This window comes from Thermobia domestica, chromosome 2 (assembly GCF_964235325.1).
Source record: "Thermobia domestica chromosome 2, izTheDome1.hap1.1, whole genome shotgun sequence".
Lineage (NCBI taxonomy): Eukaryota > Metazoa > Arthropoda > Insecta > Zygentoma > Lepismatidae > Thermobia > Thermobia domestica.
This window is the reverse complement of record NC_137455.1, coordinates 57,535,117-57,555,031: the sequence shown is the minus strand read 5'-3', so window position 1 is coordinate 57,555,031 and position 19,915 is coordinate 57,535,117. Positions and strand designations below refer to the sequence as shown.

At 34.4% G+C, this 19,915-nt stretch overlaps 1 protein-coding gene across 1 annotated transcript in view; it reads left to right on the top strand.

Moving 5' to 3' along the window:
- The window catches only part of LOC145679021 (fatty acid synthase-like), a gene marked incomplete at its 5' end in the record, with an annotated part of 51,759 nt that extends 36,544 nt beyond the window's left edge, over window positions 1-15,215 (top strand). Inside the window, 3 exons of the mRNA XM_081749622.1 lie at window positions 11,542-11,733; window positions 12,842-12,970; window positions 15,141-15,215. Of these exons, the coding sequence (XP_081605748.1) occupies window positions 11,542-11,733; window positions 12,842-12,970; window positions 15,141-15,215 (396 nt within the window). The remainder of the gene's footprint in view (window positions 1-11,541; window positions 11,734-12,841; window positions 12,971-15,140) is intronic.
- Window positions 15,216-19,915: the final 4,700 nt, after the last annotated feature.

Here is a 19,915-nt window from a genome sequence, read left to right as displayed (position 1 = left end):
CTACATACTCTTTTTTTTTGCTGAAAACACGTTAATGAGCAATAGAAATTACAACTGTTTTTCCGTTCGAATTGGTTTTGGTTAACAGCTTGAAAATGTAATCTTAACGTTTAATGTCCCACGATTATGCCTGTTACGTTGAGGAAGACTGTGATTAAAGCAAGTGAATTATGATGGACGAATTGGTGGAATGAGAAGTGGGAGTGTCCCGAGAAAACCCACGAGCACGATGTTGTCCGTCCCAAGCTTACTTGCCTTGGGAACGAACCAGGTATCCCACTCATCAAATAGTTTATTAGGCGGGGTCTCAGTTTCGATTCCCGGTGGGAGAGCCTTAAATATTCAATGTCCTCGATATATCTGTGTTCGTGTCGTTCACGGTTACTGGAAATAACTATAAAACGAGAATAATCGAATATACTAGACATAAGTTACGGATATACTTTCGGTCTTCTTTTTAAATTTAAACTTGAATTCTCTGGACTATAGCATTTTATCATGATCGAAATCAGTGATTCATCGTTATTAAAATATTGGAATCGTAAACTTTTACAATTTGCTTCATACAAGAGTGTTTCCTGACTCTTACTTAAAAGAGCAGTCTTAGGGTAGTGGGTAGAGCATTCGTTTCGTGAGTTAGGGGTCTGCGGTTCGATTCGCTCCGAAGAAATTCAGAAAAAAATAATTAACAATGTTGATATTTGTGATGTATAATAACATGAAAAATAGTCAATTTCTCTCGTTCTTACAAGTTACAGTTAAAACGACTTCCTTCACAGGAAAACAACATGACGTTACAGTTTACAATCTCGAATCCTACTGTCTGAAAACAGCGTGTTTCGCAAACAATTCATGAATAACAAAGTGTCATCCTTAAGGCCTACTATGGTTCATAAATTTTTTTGAAACGTCATTGTGGAATTGTTTCTAAGTTCTTCCGCTCTTACTAGAAATAATAATAATATTTTGGTTCGCCATTTTCAATACGTTCCATATATTCTTTCAACCAAATTTGTAAACAATAACTATTGTTTTTTATATTTGTATGTATGTTTTGTTAAAATATCAATATAATGCATACGCACACATAATAAAATGTTTTTTACCCAAAGAAAGGGCGTTACTATGTATCCTGATGAAGACAAATCCTACTTAGTTTCTCTTAAGGCATCCGAAGGTTCGGGTTCCATATTCTGAGGTAGCTGACACCTTCTTTCTTCTCCTCTTTTCCTTCCAAGTTATCTCTTATATGACAATCATCCTTATAGAGGGTCCACACAATTTCTTTTCATTTTAATTAACTTCAGTATATGGGGCGCGGTGGCTCAGTGGTAGTGCGTTCACCTCCGGTGCTTGGGGTCTCTGGTTCGATCCCAGCTCACCCGGTGGACTTTGTGGTTTACAAACACTGTGCTCGTGGATTTTGTCGGGGTTCTGGCGTTTTCTCCCACTTTCCTCATTCCACCATTTCACTTATCTCTCATCATCACCATCTCCTTTAACCTAACCGGCATAACCTTTTTTAAGTATTGTGGGACGTAAAACTTACAGATTACACTTCATTTCAGCAAGCTTATTTACATTGGAATAGGACGTAAGATTGAGGTCCCGAAATATTCAGTACTACTACTACTACTACTATTAATAATAATAATAATAATATTAATAATAATAATAATAATAATAATAATAATAATTATATAGAAGACAAATTCCGTATGATGCCAGATTGTACTAAAATCTGTAAAATCGCCCCTAGCGTTAGGCAATTGTTACAAAATAGTCGGGATTGGAGAGAAATATTAAGGCTATCAGGACATGCCGTCTGCATGCGTCCCTACAATTAGTTAAATGTTAAACGGAAAGTTTCGAGGCAAATTTCATGTAGGAAGTACAGCTTCTGACCTCATAAAATCCATAAGAAAATTTGCTTTTAAGTATTGGTTATGCCGGCTAAGCTACAGAAGACGCCGGTGATGAGAACGAAAGAAATATTGAAATAAAGAAAGTGGGAGGAAGCGGAACCCGGAGAAAGCCCAGAGTACCTTCAAGACACACTTCTGCAACTTCCCAAATTTAAACGAAAGCTTACCACTAAAGTTTTACCTAGAAAGTATTCTACTGTAGGTTTTATGGAAAATAACTTTAATAAAAATAACTGAATATCCTTGAATAGTAAGGCATATAATAAACTATCTTGTAGAATATGAAGAGGTAATTATAAGAGCTTTGCTACAAAACTACCTACACAGACCATAATTGAGTGAGCTCTGAAAAACAAAGTAACAAAATAAAGTATAAGATTCAGTCTACAGAGCAATCATTACTTAAAGATTGGAATACACTATTCCGAGAGATAAGACCAGAAATATTTACGATACTTTTCGCCTCGTCTCGATCCTCATCTCCAAAGCGAGACGATAACTTGAGTTAGCCTTGTCCCATCTCGAATGTAAAATGTTATTCTCATCCCGATTTTTTTTGTTTTGTTTTAGAATGAAGATGAGAAATTCCTCATCTCATTGGCAACTTTAAACAAAACCGAGATTTTTTTCCAAATGTCACGTTTCTGCTTGCAATGATATGACCTGATCGACAATAAGTTTCTAATTTTTAATCTCCTAAGAGATAATTATTATTCCTGAAGATTTGATAGTTCAAGTATTGACATATCCGAGTATTCAAATATCTGAATATAATAAAACGTGTGTCAATGCCGATCAATCGTATCAAAATTCCTAAAGTAAAAGAATTGCCCGAGATGGATTCGATCCAAGAACCTCCAGATTAGTGTGCAAGGTTTTTGACCACTGAGCCATGAGCACTACGCTGTAAAAGATTCGTGTTTAGTCTGGTAACGGTAGGTTTCTTTGCCTGCTCTTGTAAAGCTGTATGATGATCTGTATGAAAGCTGTATGAAGTTAATAATCTTCGGCAAAGTTTATATTAATAACATGAGTTGTTAAACCTTTGGTTCACAAGTTTGTTTCTTATTCACACGAAACTACAGATATAACAGATTTAATTCTCCTACTCTGCATTTGTTTCAAAGCAGTCGCCATTACCTGGTGAAATACTTATGTCCTCCACGATACAAGAAGAGTAATAATGGCGTGTCAGTGGAATAGGGCGAAATAATCACACACCAAAACCACCAGGAATAAAGATTTAAGGAAAGTAATACCCGCACTTCTACACAGTATTTTCTGATTTGCGTGCCTGCAAAATTAGGTTTTTCCAACGTGCTAGATCCAGCGATTCATTAATTACCTTCAACTGAGAACACAGCCAATGCCAAGCTGCTTCGGCTCAGAAACATGCGGAAGTTCTGGTACTCCAGTGTTTATTGTAGAACGAGGAACGAACAATATGAAAGTGGATGAAAGCACCTATCGGTATTCAAATAACTGGCGGCGATAACAATGTATAAAGCATACACCTATCTCAACTGCTGGTTTCGCATTTGGGTATGGACGTACCCTGACAGCGGTGCCGAGAGCCACTGCAATTTCATTCGATATTGCTGGGCAAATTTTTCGAATTGGATTTATTGTTATTACTAAATTGCTTTAGGCATATGTAAGTGATGAGCAAGATTGATGATAACATTACTGTGAACGCAAGATACGTATTTCCAGGATCAATTATGATATCTATCTTCGAATCAAAATCTGAGAATTAAAAAGTGCGAACATCATATGAAGATTCATATATACAACACTTCCAGTCATACCGTCATTGTCCCTACTTTTTATTATCAGGAAATGGAAAGATAATTAAGAGTTCGTGTCATTCAACCGTTTTTGAGAAGGGCACTGATGTCAATTCAATCGATTTCGGTTGGTTTGGTTTGTTGAAAAGACAACTTCAAGATCGGCGTTAGTGCATACTACTAAAGTATCCTCTTCAAAGTTCGGGGATTCCTTTCCCGTAGACTTTGTTCTCGTTTCTTCTGAGATGATAGCTTGATATATGTTGTGTATGTTCTCATCAGCCTGGACAGTGTTGCTGTCGACATAAATTATCTAACATATTGTGTTTTGAACACACGTGTTCTAACTTACCAAGTATCGAAAATTTGCCTTCTTGGAAAATCAGAGAGGTTCTCATTTGGCACTAATAACGTCTATGCTACTGCATACAAAATTCATCCTACACTGCTTTCCATACTACATGTTATCACACAATACATCAGCAGTGCCAAAATGTTTAACGCTGCAAACGCAGAAAGATATGCTTTGTGCAGTACCGTGAGTTTTCATTATTTTGATAAGACTCTCTCTGTATAAGCGTAAGTTATTTCACAAAGTAAAGAATATTTTGGTGGGAATAATATTTGTTGGTGTTAAACGACAAAACAATCAAATATTTGTTGTAGTGGTATACAATTTACAATTTATATATATATATCCTCATTGTACTGGGTTGACACACAAGCATGTAATGTTAATTACTCGTAGCTTTCTTAAGTTTATCGCCAGAGTAAAATTGTAAAAATTGTAATCGTCGGTCCCAGTTAAGGTAGTACAGTATAATTTTGTTTAATATTCCGGGTAATTTTTGATGGTACTGTCAGATTTTGCTATATAATTTCCGGTTCACGTATTAAATCCGTTTGTTTCTTGTCCAAATCAAAATTAACCCAAGAGCTTCAAAATAATTTGGACAATTTATATTTCAGGAACTAATTTCTTTATTTATATATTTCTTGTCGTAAACGTCTGTATATATGTACCTTACTTGGATGATCATGGAAATTATATATTTTTATTTCAATGTAAATCATGTCAGCAATTGGGTAGAACTTTCTGAATTTGTCAACCAATCCAATATTTGGCAAAATACCTTAGACCCCCTTCGTCCCACTAAGATGCCCATATCGCACAAAAATCCAATTTGATCCAGTTTTTACTACTTTCCTTTAACTTAATATTTTCCGCCTCGAAAATTCCCTTGCTGTGATTGGTAACTATATTCTACCTCACTATTTGGGCATGACTTTACTTCGTCTTTTGTCGTGGATCAGCCATCGGAACAACATAGCAGGGCGAATAGATGCAGTGAATTTTAATAAAAGGATCGGATTTTCAGTAAATAAACAGATAAAACTAGTTGCTATAAATAAATAAACAGTGTGGAAACCAGTTGGAGTCCTAAAATATTGGAATTTGTATCTTAATCGAACAGGAGTCAGTGAAATATGAACATGCAATCAGGATCGTCATGTTTGATTTCAAGGACAGGTATACAATGATAATGGTTTGATTCTTCGACTTCAAGTGATCTCCCACCTAAGATTTAGTGATTTAAAAAAGTTTAATATATTTGTTACATCCTTCCAAGTTGAGTTCGGTTGCATCAGCCTGTCGAATACAGTTTTTTGTACGTAGTTTATGTGATCTTTTTAACATCGCGGTATATGTAGGCCTGTTAGTAGTCGAGTTAAGTTTTACAATCAGAGTGAAGTCTAACAGGGCCCCTATTATACTCCTGAATTGATCCGGCTTCCAACGTAGTATGGGTTAAATAATTCAATAAAAATTCCTTTCCCCCCAGGAAAGGGATCTTCCTCAATAGTTTTGATATATACCTCCAGGGTCATTAATAATATTCTTATAATTGAAAACATGGGTTAATTTCGGTGCAAGGGCCACCTGATCTTAACTATTCCTTTCCTTTTGGCATCAGAGCCGATTCAGAATGTGGTGAAGTTTAGTGGATTGTTTAGCATAGACATGTAGTCGTTAATTTTGTGCAGTGATATGTATTAGTATGTATAATTTGGCTTATTGTGATAAAGCATGTATGTATTGGTGTGTATGAGGGTGTTACTAACTTGCTTAGGGACAATGTATTGTTGATTCTTAACTATTCATCTCTTTTGGTCCAATCTAATAAGTAAATTCGTTCATAATTTAAAGCTATCGTAATCTTGTATGTTGATTTCGTAATATATAACATGTAGTTAGGTTTAATGGAATAGAAATCATGTTCTTCAGTACAAAATTTCTTTTACACTACAGCGCCACCTTGCGTTAGTTAAAAAACAACCGCCCGTCATTAGTGTGTTGTTCCCACAGGAAGTTAAGGCAATGTTGATATAGTGGATCTTAAATTCACCTATTTTCCGGATTATTTAGAAATATATTATGTTGTTTAGTAATTAAATAATAGACAAAATTCAACTTCACTTTTGTTGTTAACTACAAGGCAGTATATATATGACGCTATTCCATCGCCAGATCATAGTTTCAAATTTTTCCTTTCTTCGCTTCCCGTAATTAATCCCATTGTTGATTTTCAGAATACAAGCACATTTATAAAAGAGTACAGTAAATGATATTGAATTTTATTTAAGTATATACGATTATTAAGTTGTGAAGTTGAGTTTGGTTCTATGAGTTGTCATGTATTGGTAAGTGCGCGAGAATTTCTTTAGTGTCATATGAATTTAATGTATAGAATGTGGCTGCTTTGAACAGTCTTTGGTGTAATTAGAGAATAGGGTGTCTAAAAATGAATCTAAGATACGATATGTGAATAAATATAAGGGAATAATATATATATATAGACAATGTAGTGACTGTAATTAAATGATAGAACTCCTTGGTATATATATGAGACCACTGTATTCTTTTGCCACTTCTTGAGGTAGTAATTGTTTATATATGATAATGAATGTTCGAGCAATGACTTCTACATCAGAATTTCGTATGGAAAGAGTGTAGAAATGACTGACTATATTTTTACTTCGTAGTTTATCGATTAACCGTAACTGTTTAAATTGTCCCGAAGAAGTGTTTAAAGGATTATAATGTGAGGACAATTCATATTCCATAATTTCTATGCAAGTTTCCGTTTTACATAGTTCAGTAATGCAAGTAACCTTGATTGGTGAATACTTGTACATATTAACTACCTACCTGATCTGACGATGTGAGTGGTGTTGATGTAGTAAATGTTTGGCATAGTTTAAAAGCAACTACAAAGCAGTATAGCTGTTTCTGCAATTGGTACAGTTTAAGTATACTCGTCCAGCCTTTATTCGCGTTAGTACGTAATTATTTTGAAATATTTTCCACGTTACCTTAGCTGAGTTCGTCACTGTTCGTAGAAGTGACAGGAAGGATAAGAGTAAATAGCATAGTAGGTTTATTACAGTAAAGTCTCATTATTCCCGTACCAGACTCCTAGCTCGCCGCTCTTATTGTATAACTATTACTGTTCTTATTGTTAAAAAGATTTGGAATCAGGAGTCCAAGAATAGCGACCTTGCGGGATTAGGAGCTCTAGCAAGAATGTGGCAAACAACTTGCTAGTACAAAATTATTTTGTTTATTTTTTTAAAATTTTGGCAAACCCCAGTTAGGGTTTTTCTTTGTCTAATCGATTTCTAGGGTTTTTCCTTATCTCATCGATTTCTACGGTATTACTTCATACTTAAGTCTGAACTCTTCTCAGTTTTCTGAGGGTCGGTTTTTTTTATTGTATTAGAAATGCCAAAATTAAGAGACTACACCTTCCTTTCCGGTATTTTGGGTTCCCCAATAGCTTGACTGGATACAGCGAGAAGTGGCATTTCCATAAAGCCCCTGTCTTTCTTAAAACCTTATCCTGGACACAGACTTGTTCTCGCACTTGGAGATATGTTTTAGGCCACGCATTTAAATGGCCACCTATTTTCGGCATATTGAAATACATATTTGGCTCTGAAGTCGACGATTATCATATGTTTAAATTCGACCACTTTTGTAGTATTAGTGTTCTATCTTATTTCCTCCTTTGGCGCGCCTCTGTTTCTCTTCTCTAGCTATCCTTCTGTTTCTCTTCTCCAAGATTTTTTCTTTCAACCTCCCCCCATTTTACTTGACAATTCTTAACTATTTGACATATCTTATTTGAACTAGAATATTGAATTGAAATTTTGCAGAATATAAAAAGTTGAGTTATTCACGTTCGTTAGATATCAATGGACCGTTTCCATCCCTATTTGACCCTCTGTAGTTGTGAGAAATCGCCCAGTATACGATCTAACTTTCCTTCCGTTTTCTCTATAATTTTTGATTAAAGTTTAAGTTTTGGTACTTATCGTCTCCATTCTTGTTTAGACACAGTGCTACACAGATGAATGTTTCGTGAAAAGTATGAGCCCATGATTATTTGTTAAATTTTGAGGTTTAATCATCTTGATGACAAACTGTATTTTTTGTATGTTAATTCAGTTTACGTACCTGCCTTATACCTAGAATGATCATTACTTCGAAATCGTTAAGGATGTAAGTGTTTAAAATTACCGCACAGTTATCCATTGTATGGTCGAATTCATTTCATTGTATATGATGTTGAGGTGCAACCTTGGAATTTTATTAAGCGGGATAATCAATTTAAAATAATTAAATGTATGTATATTGAATTATAAATATTTAATGAATGTAAGTGTGATATTGAAAAGAAATCATATGATGTTGAAACACTTTGATTAATGTGAATAATGGGTCTCGTTACCTACCCCGAACGGTTACATTGGTTGGCATATTTTCATAAATTCGACGGAATATAGCACCCTATTGTTAAACATCATCCTTAGTGTTGTAATGTGATTAACGTATGTGTGTATATTAACATCTAATATTATCGTATTAATTGCATGTCGCATGTGAACAAGGCGGGTTATCGTAACCCCTAAATATCGTCAAGTCTATCCTTAATCCTATGAACCTGGAATCTTCCCATATATTCGTATCTTCGTTTTTCTTGTCATATACAAACATTCAAAACCCAAATAGTGTTCCATTTATTGTTTGTGGTCTTGCAGCAAAAGTGATTAGGAACATCCGTAAAAGGAGGCCACGGTGGCTCAGTGGTAGAGCGTTCACCTCTGGTGTTTGGATGTCCCGGGTTTGATCCCAGCCCCCGCCAAGTGGACTTTGTGATGGACAAACACCGTGTGTGTGGGTTTCCTCGGGGTTCTCCTGTTTCCTTCCACTTTCTTCATTCCACCGTTCCATTCATTACTCATCATTTCCGTCTCATTTAGCCTAAACGGCATAATCGTGGGACGTAAAATTCAAAGATTCCATTCAATGTTTCAACATCCGTAATTTCATACAAAATATTCGTCAATGGTTATAACAAAAAGTGCTACGAATTCATCAAATTTCCGTTTCCTTTAAATCGTAGAAATATGATTTCAAAATGTATGTGTGTAATATGATATAATATGACGATAAGTTAAGAGATATAAGATATTGAGTAACGAAGTAACAAACGAACTAATTAAATGAGTGACTTAAACAAATCAAAGCCAATGACTGGAATTTTTGTCATTCCTAATTTACGAATGGATAAAAATAATATAAATACGCAATTCTATAAACTGTATTTCTGTTAGTTGCAAATACATAAATATTACGTCACGTGTATATTCGAATAAAGACGAATTACGTGTATGGACGCCAAAGAGGTGCAGTATGAACACGTGTTATGAGAAATGTTATGAAATGTTATGAGAAACTACGAGAAAACACTCGTATGATAATATTTTTTGAGAAACTCTCTTAATATACGAGATATGAATTGATGTTACTAATGTTTAATCTGTATTTTAATTTTCTTTTTAAATTGTTCTTTTTAACATCAAACTTAGATTGATACAATTTAACATTCTATTTATATCGATATAATTATATGTATACTTATTTGTATGTAATTAATATCTTTGTGTTTACTCTTGATAGATGTAATAAATGTTACCAAAATGTAGCTAGGTGACAATTTCCTTCAAAGCCAATGTAAACCTATTTACCTGTATCAATACATTGTCCTGTATGTTTGTGCGTGTGTGAGGGAGTGATAACTCTAGTTTTAAGTGGTGACTTTTAACGTTAATATATAATAATAATATTTTTTTATGTATATGTATTACTATAACATGTGTATATTTAATTCATGACCGACGTCATGAGGTAACTAACTCAAATCGGCTCTGAAAGACAAGCCGAAACAACAGAATAAGCTGGTGGTAAGGACAGTTTCTTCAAAATTTCAAGAACACCAATTTGTAGAAAAGATATGTGTCATTTGGATTTCTTTTATTTCCTTGGCTAACTCAAACGTGTGTTCGACCTTCCGTATATAAAAGCAGTCACTGTATGAAAGTTATTCAATACTCAGAAATAACAAATAAATGATTAAATTAATATTTCTCATCATCTGGGCTGTATCAGGGTAACACCAACTTGTGCAGTTACCTGGATGCAGGTCAGAGCAATATGAGGGAACATATATCTGATCGGGAAGAGTTCAGAATTGATTCTCGAATAATAAAATTGGATATGAAGCATCTTTTAATATCTATTTAAGCTTCCTTACTATATTTCCATATTTACTGGTATTTCTTCACTTCTATTTTTTCTTTCTCTTCCTCTTTTATCTTGTTCTGTATTAACCATAGACTATCCAACATTATCTTTCGCAACATTTTCCTCTGGTCTCTTCGTACCTCCTCTAGAAGACGTTTCTAAACCTTCTTTTTCCTTCTATGCTCTTTCTTCTTCTTCTCCTTCTTCTACCTCCCTCTTGACTTACTATATCTCTTTTCCAGTCGTTCCTCTTTTCAATAAAACTGTAGAGAAGTCGTGAATGGGAATTGTTGCTATAGGCACGGTCAATAAATTCACTTAGATTTTTACTTCGTAAGTCCGATATTAAATTACTAATAATGAAATATATGTAGAACAGCAACATCAAAAATTATCTTAGTTTAATTACCGGATTAACAGATCGAAGTTCAAGTTGGCGACAACAGGAGGGGTCACTTCTTTGTTTTTTCCAATTACAACGCTTCAAAATTATATTCCATGTAAAATGCTGCAAGCTTGGTAAACAATTGATAATAGCTTGAGGTACTTATACGACAATTCTAACATGACTATTATGTCACTTCATTTAACCTTTATTTTACGGCTGTCAGTACACTGCCAGAATAGTAAATCCGTTCTTTCCCGCGTGGCACTGTACTGACACAGGCGAAATGTTTACTTTGACCCGCGAGCACACATATTTTTTTTTAAATGATGTGCCTTATTGTATGAAGAGATAGTCCATAGTGAAAGGAACCAAAAACGTTGGTTCTCAACCGGTGTGCTCGCGGGTCAAAGTAGACCTTTCGCCTGTGTCAGTACAGTGCCACGCGGGAAAGAACGGATTTACTATTCTGGCAGTGTACTGACAAGCCGTAAAATAAAGGTTAAAAGTCTTGTCAGGCATGTCTAAGGCTATAGACAACTCGGCACTAGTCTTAAGATCTGGTTTAGAAGAAGAAGAGCGTAGGTGATTTATTAAACATTATGGTCAAAGACTGTCACTGGCTGAACACATTTGAGTCAAAAATATACAACAAAGTGTAGAAAAACTGATATCGTTTAACGAATGATTTAACTTTCACGATAAGAATTAAACTAAGAGTTCTAGTATGTGTCAATAGATAGTTTGCTAACTTATTACTTCTTTTACAATATATATTAAATCTTGAAACTTCAGGTGGTGACAGAGAAAACAAAACTTCCAGGACCGTTAATAGCCACTAGCAGTTTTGGGATTGGAGGTTCTAATGTACATATCTTATTTCGAGGTAACACAAAGGAAAAGCAGCAGCAAGCGAATGACGGATTGCCCCGTCTTGTTGTTATTTCTGGAAGAACTGAGGAAGGCATAAACAAATCTTTGACAAGGGTAAGCTTACTAATTTCCACTGTACTTAGTATTTAGTTCATACAAGTGTTCAGATCTACTTAGAGTCAGATGTGTAAATTATATACATAAAATCGAATTATCTACAACATTTGTTCGTACTCCTATCTACTCTTTCCGCCACATTTTACTTTTATTCGTCGGCATTCTTGTTCCTTTGGTGGAATAACCTACTTTTTATTTCAAATACCTTCCCTATTTTCTTAGAAATTATTCTACAAGTAAACGCTTTTGACTCCGTTGGAAATTGAGCCTCTATACGTTTGTACAAAAGACAAGCGCGCTAACCTTCCTTATGATCTTGAGCGAAAAAGAAAACTAGGTTTTGAAATTTGAATTTATATCATTTTGCTCAAGAAGTATGTGATTCAAATTTCTTTATAAATTCAGGATCTTCAAACGAGTTTTTTTTTTTAAATTCAGGCATTCTGTTAGAAAATCTGCAAAATCCTCTGCAATTGTTTGTCTAGGAACTCAACCTAAAGTTGTAAACCTACCGCAATGTATCATTTGACGTATATTTTCATTCGACTAAGCTCGTTGTGATGAACTACTAAGAACCGAAATAAAATGTTACATTTCTATATATATATATATATATATATATATATATATATATATATATATATATATATATATATATATATATATATATATATATAGGGCGTTGATGAACTATACCGAAAAACTGTAAGAGGTGATTCCTCACGTCAAAATAAGAGAAAAAGTTCATATGGACCTATGGCGAAAAGTGCATGGTCTCAGACCTAGGACTGTCTAAAACCGCTAAAAAGCCAAATTTCAATAGGCCCTATTTGGAATTCAGAAACTTTGGATCGTGGTTCTTGTCAGCGTAAAGGAAGCCACGCATACACAATTCAAAATTGCATATTTCGTCAATTTTCAATAGGTATACAGGGTATTCCCTACATCACCTCTTACCTCTTACAGTTTGTCGGTATAGTTCATTAACACCCGATATATATATATATATATATATACCAACCACAAGTATTCTTGCTACTCATTCCTTTGAATTTATGTTAAGTAAAATAAGGCTCGTCTTAAATAATTTACAATATTTTTTCAGATTGAAAATATGCCTCTGAATGATGAATTCTACAAACTTGTAAATGATGCTCATTCTCTGAACATTCCTGGTCATTTATATAAAGCCTACACAATAATTGGAGCAGACAAACCAATAAGAGAAATACAGGTAATTTGTTTAGAGATGCATATCAAACGTCTGAATGATATTTTATGTGTGTATATAAAATGTAATTATCTTCTCAGCATTTAACAAAGGTCAAAATTACATCAGTACTCTTAATAGCAAAAAGTAATATTGTTGTAAAAATATTGACATCTTTTTGCTCTAAATTGCTTTCTTTCTTACTTCTTATATAACTTGAAATATTTTATATTGAAATATGTGTTCCTGAAAACAGATAATAATCGATACTAATCTAGAGAGTACCAGCTTTCAAGTACAATACCGTCTTCTTAATCACATGATATGCAAATAAAAATTATCCCGTTAGTAAGTAATATTGCTAAAATATATATTAACTATTTTTTGCCATATTAAGAAAACCTTTCTGATTTTATGTACAGGACCATTGTAAACTGTCTTCCGAGTTTCAAAGTTTAATAACTCATGTTACTTACGCACAGTGATATACAGCTTATGTTAAATGAAAGAAACACTCAAAAGCTTCTTTTAAATAGATAGCGTTATATCACACATGAATGCTGCTCAATATGTTATTTGTAATGTGGCACACATTGATCTGACAGTCTAGATTTTGCCATATTTTTGTAACATCTTAGAGTCAATAGATGCGGATGGTTCTTGAATTCGTATTTGAAGTTCAGGCAAATTGTTAGGTAAGGAGGTTTACAGTTGGTTTTTCAACATAACCACACAGAGGCAGGTAAGGTGATATCTGCCATCTGGGAGGGGGTAAGGAAGAACAACAATGGCGTCACAAAAAAAACTTCGCCTTATCAATTGATTTGGTAACCTTCAGTTAAGTTCCCTTCGGGCATCTCGGCGCCATTGAGGGAGTATTCTGTTCTGCTACAAAATAAAATTTTCCATGTCTTCTTTCACACACATGAAACGCCATATTTGGAGCATGTGAAGGTAGCAAATTCCGTGTACAGTGTTCTCTTTGGTAAGCGTAGGACCAGACACTTTTAAACGGGTTTTGCAGCACATTCCATCCCGATTTAAGCAATGTTCCGGAACTTTCCGTAAACCTGCTCTAAGACCATTGGATATGCCTTGATATTGTCCCTTAGAAACTACCTAAGAACTACGTTTCTACCTCATACCGTTCATAAAAAAGTATTTCTGGCCATATACTTTAATGTTAAATTCTACATGCAATAATTTTCGAAAGCAGTGACTCAGTTTGATGATTAAGGTGTGTTTTTTCTTCAGTACGAAAAGCTACGTTGAAATTTTTAATGTCAGTTTTCTGTACAGCTGTGGGATTTTTTAGTAGAAACTGGAAATAGCTCTTCACCAGCCACTAAACCTTCTTGCACTTTATTTAACATAAGTTGTAAGCCATTGTCAACGAAAAAGATCAATTATTAAATTTTGATATTGGGAAGATCATTTACAATAACCCTGTATTTTCTCTCGATTTCCGTTTATTTTCTCATCCAAAATAATGGGTATAATCTCTTGAAAGTGTTAGAAATTCTAAAGTATAAGAATTTCAGTTTTTTTTCTGAGGTCCTATATGTATTTAATTTGTAGACGAAACTTAGAAAAGGAGTTAATTGATGGAGGCAATATTGAAACCAGATGTACTAAAATTGAACCATTTTCTGTTTAGCGTTAATCACAATAGAGCAAAATCAGTAATAATTAGCGAGAAGAGGTTTTCTAAAATGGATTAACGTTTTCAATTCTATTCTTAACTCTTTACTAAAATCAGAAATCAAACACTTCCGGTTTTAGCATTGATCGTCACAGAATAAAAACGGAAACAAATAGCAAGAAGTGGTTTTCTAGTCAATTAATCATCCCAAGAATATATTCCACCCCTTCTTTAATATCTTAAAATCAACCGCTTCCGGTTTTAGCGGTGATCACTATAGAATAAACATTCTACTATGACTAAAACTGGTACAATTCTATTCACAAAAACCTAGGAAACCTAGTACCCCCATGCTCAAAAAATTGCGCGTATACTGTAACTGACGATTTTTCGCAATTATGCTATTTTCCTTACGAGTAAGGACAAAATTCAGTTATAAGTAAGTGGAGACAATAGAAAGATATGCATCTAAAGACACATTTCCAATGAATGAATAAATAAATAAATAAATAAAATAGTAAATAAATATGAGCAAAAATCGTGTTTCGACAGATTTGTGCAGCAGCAGAGCACAATTGCGAAGGGAAATTGACAATAGGCAGTGAACGAGCTGGAGGAAGGAAGTAGAAAGTGGAGTAAAATATTTAATTTATTGGTTTAAACGTAGTCTAGGTTGTCTGCAAAGTATTAATTACCTTCTGTAACCAAGATGTCGTACGAAAATATAGAAACAAATAAGAAACATTTTATCGTAAGTTTGGAAGTGACAAGCACGATGGTTATGACCATTATTTGTTAAGAAAAGGAGAGTGAACAAAAAGGGGTGTCCATGGCTAGGTAGGTAGAGTGGCGGACTCGCAGATCTTGTACTATTTTGACATCAGATCGAATCCCATCTCATCTCCTTTTTTTATAAAACAATATAGGAAGTGTATAATTTTCATATTAATAAGAACCGAAACAATATAATAAGGAACTAACTTATTGTTAATACAATTTAATCGACGTATTTATTCAGGATTAGAGTACTATTGGTAACAGCGGTTGTTTTCTGTTTATGCTGTTGTATAGCTGGAAAGAGAGCAATTTCGCCTCCAATAAAGCGTGAAAGATATATACAGACACGACATCTTAGTACCAAACGTGATTTATTGTGATGAAATGGACAAATTTGCCATTATTAAAAAAATACTATATAAAAACTATAGCTGTTCAGCATGTTAAAAATATATTTTCTTGGAGACTATACGGCAAGATATGCGATCATACCCACAAATTTAGCTAGGGAGTGAAAAATGATTTTTTACACTAATGTTAACAGGTTTATTTGCGTGAACCACCAATACACCATGGTCTCGCTCATCCGACCTTCGTTTATTCCACACACTGTATTATCCGACAAATCATTGCAGGTAAAAAAAATAGCAACAACCGGCAAGAAGAACTGCAAGTTGTGGTCTTAGACTGTTTCTTGATGCTCTGAATTCTATCGCCTAGAACGCCCGTCTACACCATGACTTATAGCTGCGTAATGTGTAAAATTATATCATAGTTTGACTTTTAATAGGTCTTTTCTGAACATATTCATATTATCCGGCGTTCATTCAGTGCTGACACGTATCCATGTTTTCTTTTCGGAGGGAGCCTAATACGAATCCTCGTATGCACACAATACTAATGTGTTAAAAATATCAGTACATATCAATAATAACAATAATAATAATAATAATAATAATAATAATGAAATAATAATAATTCAACAGTTCTAAAGTTCTCTTAAACATTTTTTACTTTTCATTTATGAACCGATTACTTTGGACAAACTGCATTGTAGCACAAACAAAATGAAAAATATTTTCGAGAGGCGTATGACTAAGGGAAATTGTCTGCTACATATAAAAATAACAAAAATAACAAGACGACAATTAATGTATCGTTTTAATACATTAAACTTAAAAACAGAACGGAAACGAAACTTTAATCCTGTTTAAAAATGTTCTTTAATTCCACCTGGGATCAGTGAGATTACGGTATGTTCTTAGAATTATAACAAACAACACATTGCCAAAAGTTCGGACACTGACTCAAAGCGAGCTAAAAAGAACGTCAAAAGTATACAAGCAGGTTTATTAAAATGTGCTCGAGTTTCGGAGGAGGGCAGCTCCCAGGACCTCAAGCTGGATACGTCCCTGATTCAGTGCAGTACCATTATTTCTTAAAACATACAATTATTAGCTGCGTAATGTGTAAAATTATATCATAGTTTGACTTTTAATAGGTCTTTTCTGAACATATCCATATTATCCGGCGTTCTGCTTGCCTGTTTATATCGGATAAGCAAACCTCTACTGTATTTCCAAAGATAGCGTATACACAGTGGCGTATTTAGGGGGGCTTCTGGGCTTAAGCCCCCCGAAATCTTACATACGTAAAGTATATGAAATATCTTGCAGAATTTTCACATTTTCAGGCAATGCCCCTCCCGAAACAAAATCGTAAACACGCTACTGCGTATACATGAACTAGAATTCTATAATCTTAAAACAGACAATGTTGTGAAATGCTTATATTAAAAGGCTGGAATAAAAAAGCATAAATACTGTTTTGGTATCGTGAGAACAAATTAAAAACAATTCAATATATTTCCTAGGTTTCAGATTCTCACTTTGTGTGTCGATGTGTATTATTTTTTAAACACAGTTTTGAAGGTCGATGTAAAATGGAGTCTTGAGAATCGTAAATGGTAACAAGTAAAATATCATACAACCTCGTTTGCAGGGCATCACTACGCTCCTTGAGAGAGGATATAGGCGGAAATAAGCACCGGATTCGTGTAACTTAAACGGAATACAAATATTCTATTATGTTCAGATCCGTTGAGTAGTCTGATATCCAACTTCATGTTGATGTTCTTCAAACCATGAGTTGTGTGAATAGGCGCATTAACATCTTAAGATATGGCGTTATTGCAACAACATTATCTAAACCATAGGATACACATGGTCCTATAGAATGGCTACATAATCACGGCCAGGGACGTCACCGATACGTGTCAGCACAGAATCATCTGAAAACCTCGATATTGTGACCCCACAGTATCACAGAGTCATTTTACCTTTGGGCAGAGACGCTACCGGTCATACGCTTTCTTGGGCATCCACCACATATAAATACTGCCCATGCTTTGAAATAAGTTGAATGATCACTCATTACAACATATCGTACGTTTTCAGTCATCAGCAGTCCATGTTGCATGTTCGCGGTGCTATTGACGTTTTGGTAAGCCGCTATGATCCGCTTTAATGCTCTGAGGGATCTGTGACTGAGAGGTTTCTTCGAACTCCGTTCCTCTTAGCCGATGTGGTATTGTTGTGTTTGTGGCCTTTTGGCACTGTTCTTTGCTACACACCCAACTTACTTGCCACCTTTGTCTAGCTCGGACTACATAACCGACCGCAAAAATACCTTTCGAAATCACAAAGGTCGCCTACTATCACCGTCTGCTTAGATCACTGAACACTGTGGGTGTACTGCTTCTCTCGTAGTACAGAGTGTGGTTAGCACACCGTGACCAACTGATCGCCGTTGGCAACTATCTGTTGGCAACCAGACATCTGGCGTATTTCCATTAAATTGGTAGCGATGTCTAGGTGTAATGTTCCTAATGTTCAACATTATTTCAAAATCTTGAAGACCAACATCGCTTGGTAAAGGTGTATAAAATTTCTCAACGAAGATTGAAACGTACTCCTCAGAAAACAGCAGCAGGCATTTCGTGATTACTTAACCACCTAAATGAGTGTATTCACTTAGAACCATCCCGCCGATTCGCGTTGTCTAGGACTAAAATTAATTGGGGGTCTAGGACTAAAATAATGAAGATGAGACTTAGATATCAAGGATAAAGAGCTTTTCTTTCTGTGTTTCTTTCTTTTTTTAAATTTTGATTTTTAAAATTCATGATGGGACATTACATTATGAGTACAATTTTCAAAAATAATAGTATGCAATCGTAAAAGTATCTTACAAAAGGATGGTATATCGCAAAATATTTTGAACCCAAAATATAAATTACAAACAATAAAGTTGTTACTTTTTCTGAAGAGTCTAAGTCTTGAATGAGACAGAGTCTCTCGAGCGTAGTGCTTGGAGCAATTACCTTACTTTTCCTTCCTTCCCGTGGGGGCAGCTTTGATTCGACTTGATCCTAAATGGATTTTTCCGAAGTCGAAGTTGGAAGGTGTTACCCATTTTTCCAAAACTCCCTTGACCAATTACAATCTGCCTCACGTGTGAGGGGAGAAGCTAATGAACAAATAAACTAATAAATGAATCTAAAGCCTTATAAAAGAGTTTTTCCAAAATTTACATCTAGCAAAATCATTGTTGGTATTCCAGAAATGTAAATTCACCTATATGCATGATTTACTTCTATCGTAGTTTTGATATAAGAATGATATGCCTGAATCTGTAACACAAATTATAAATACCTTTGTTTGCTTCAGTCAGATTCGGAGTTTTACTTAACAATCAATCAATTTGGATATGTGATTTAAGAGTTTTAGAGATTACCTTCAGTTTTTCATTTCTACAAGAGTTTGCAACTAACACCATTAATGTATTTCTTTCGATATTTCCATTAGGTAATGGCTCTGTCACTCCCAGTATATTTTAAACAATGAACTATTTACTGTGTCTTACTCCATTAATCAGAATTACATTTAATATCCGACAATTCTGTGCATTTTTCTTTAAATCTGCGAACTCTCTACTAGGTTAAAACTAGCATTTTCTATTTTCTTCCTTTCTTACTAAAACAGAAATGTTCTTTACACAACCTAGCAATGATGACTCTCTACTATATGATGTTGCGTAGGGCATATTATATAGCATATTATTTGATAGTTGGACACTTTGTTCGTATATTGAAAGCAACAGAGATTAATCCTTCTACACTTAAATGAGAAGTAAATTAATTATTTTCAATACGTGGAATTGTGTCAATGCACTCAGTTGCACAGCGAGATTTAAACTTATTTAAGATGATGATGATGATGATGATGATGATGATTATTATTATTATTATTATTATTATTATTATTATTATTATTATTATTATTATTATTATTATTATTATTGGCTTAGGTTTTCCTGAACTAGGAACCAAACTAGAAGTGAATTTGCCTGCTTGCCCTTAGGTGATTGCAACTAGAATACTAGCCAAATATCATTGGAAAGCTTCAAAGAAAGAATAAGCAATATTTCACAAAAAGGGTGATATTTTTTGTAACAAATTGTTCAATAGCAAGTTTTCGAAGACAAGCAGT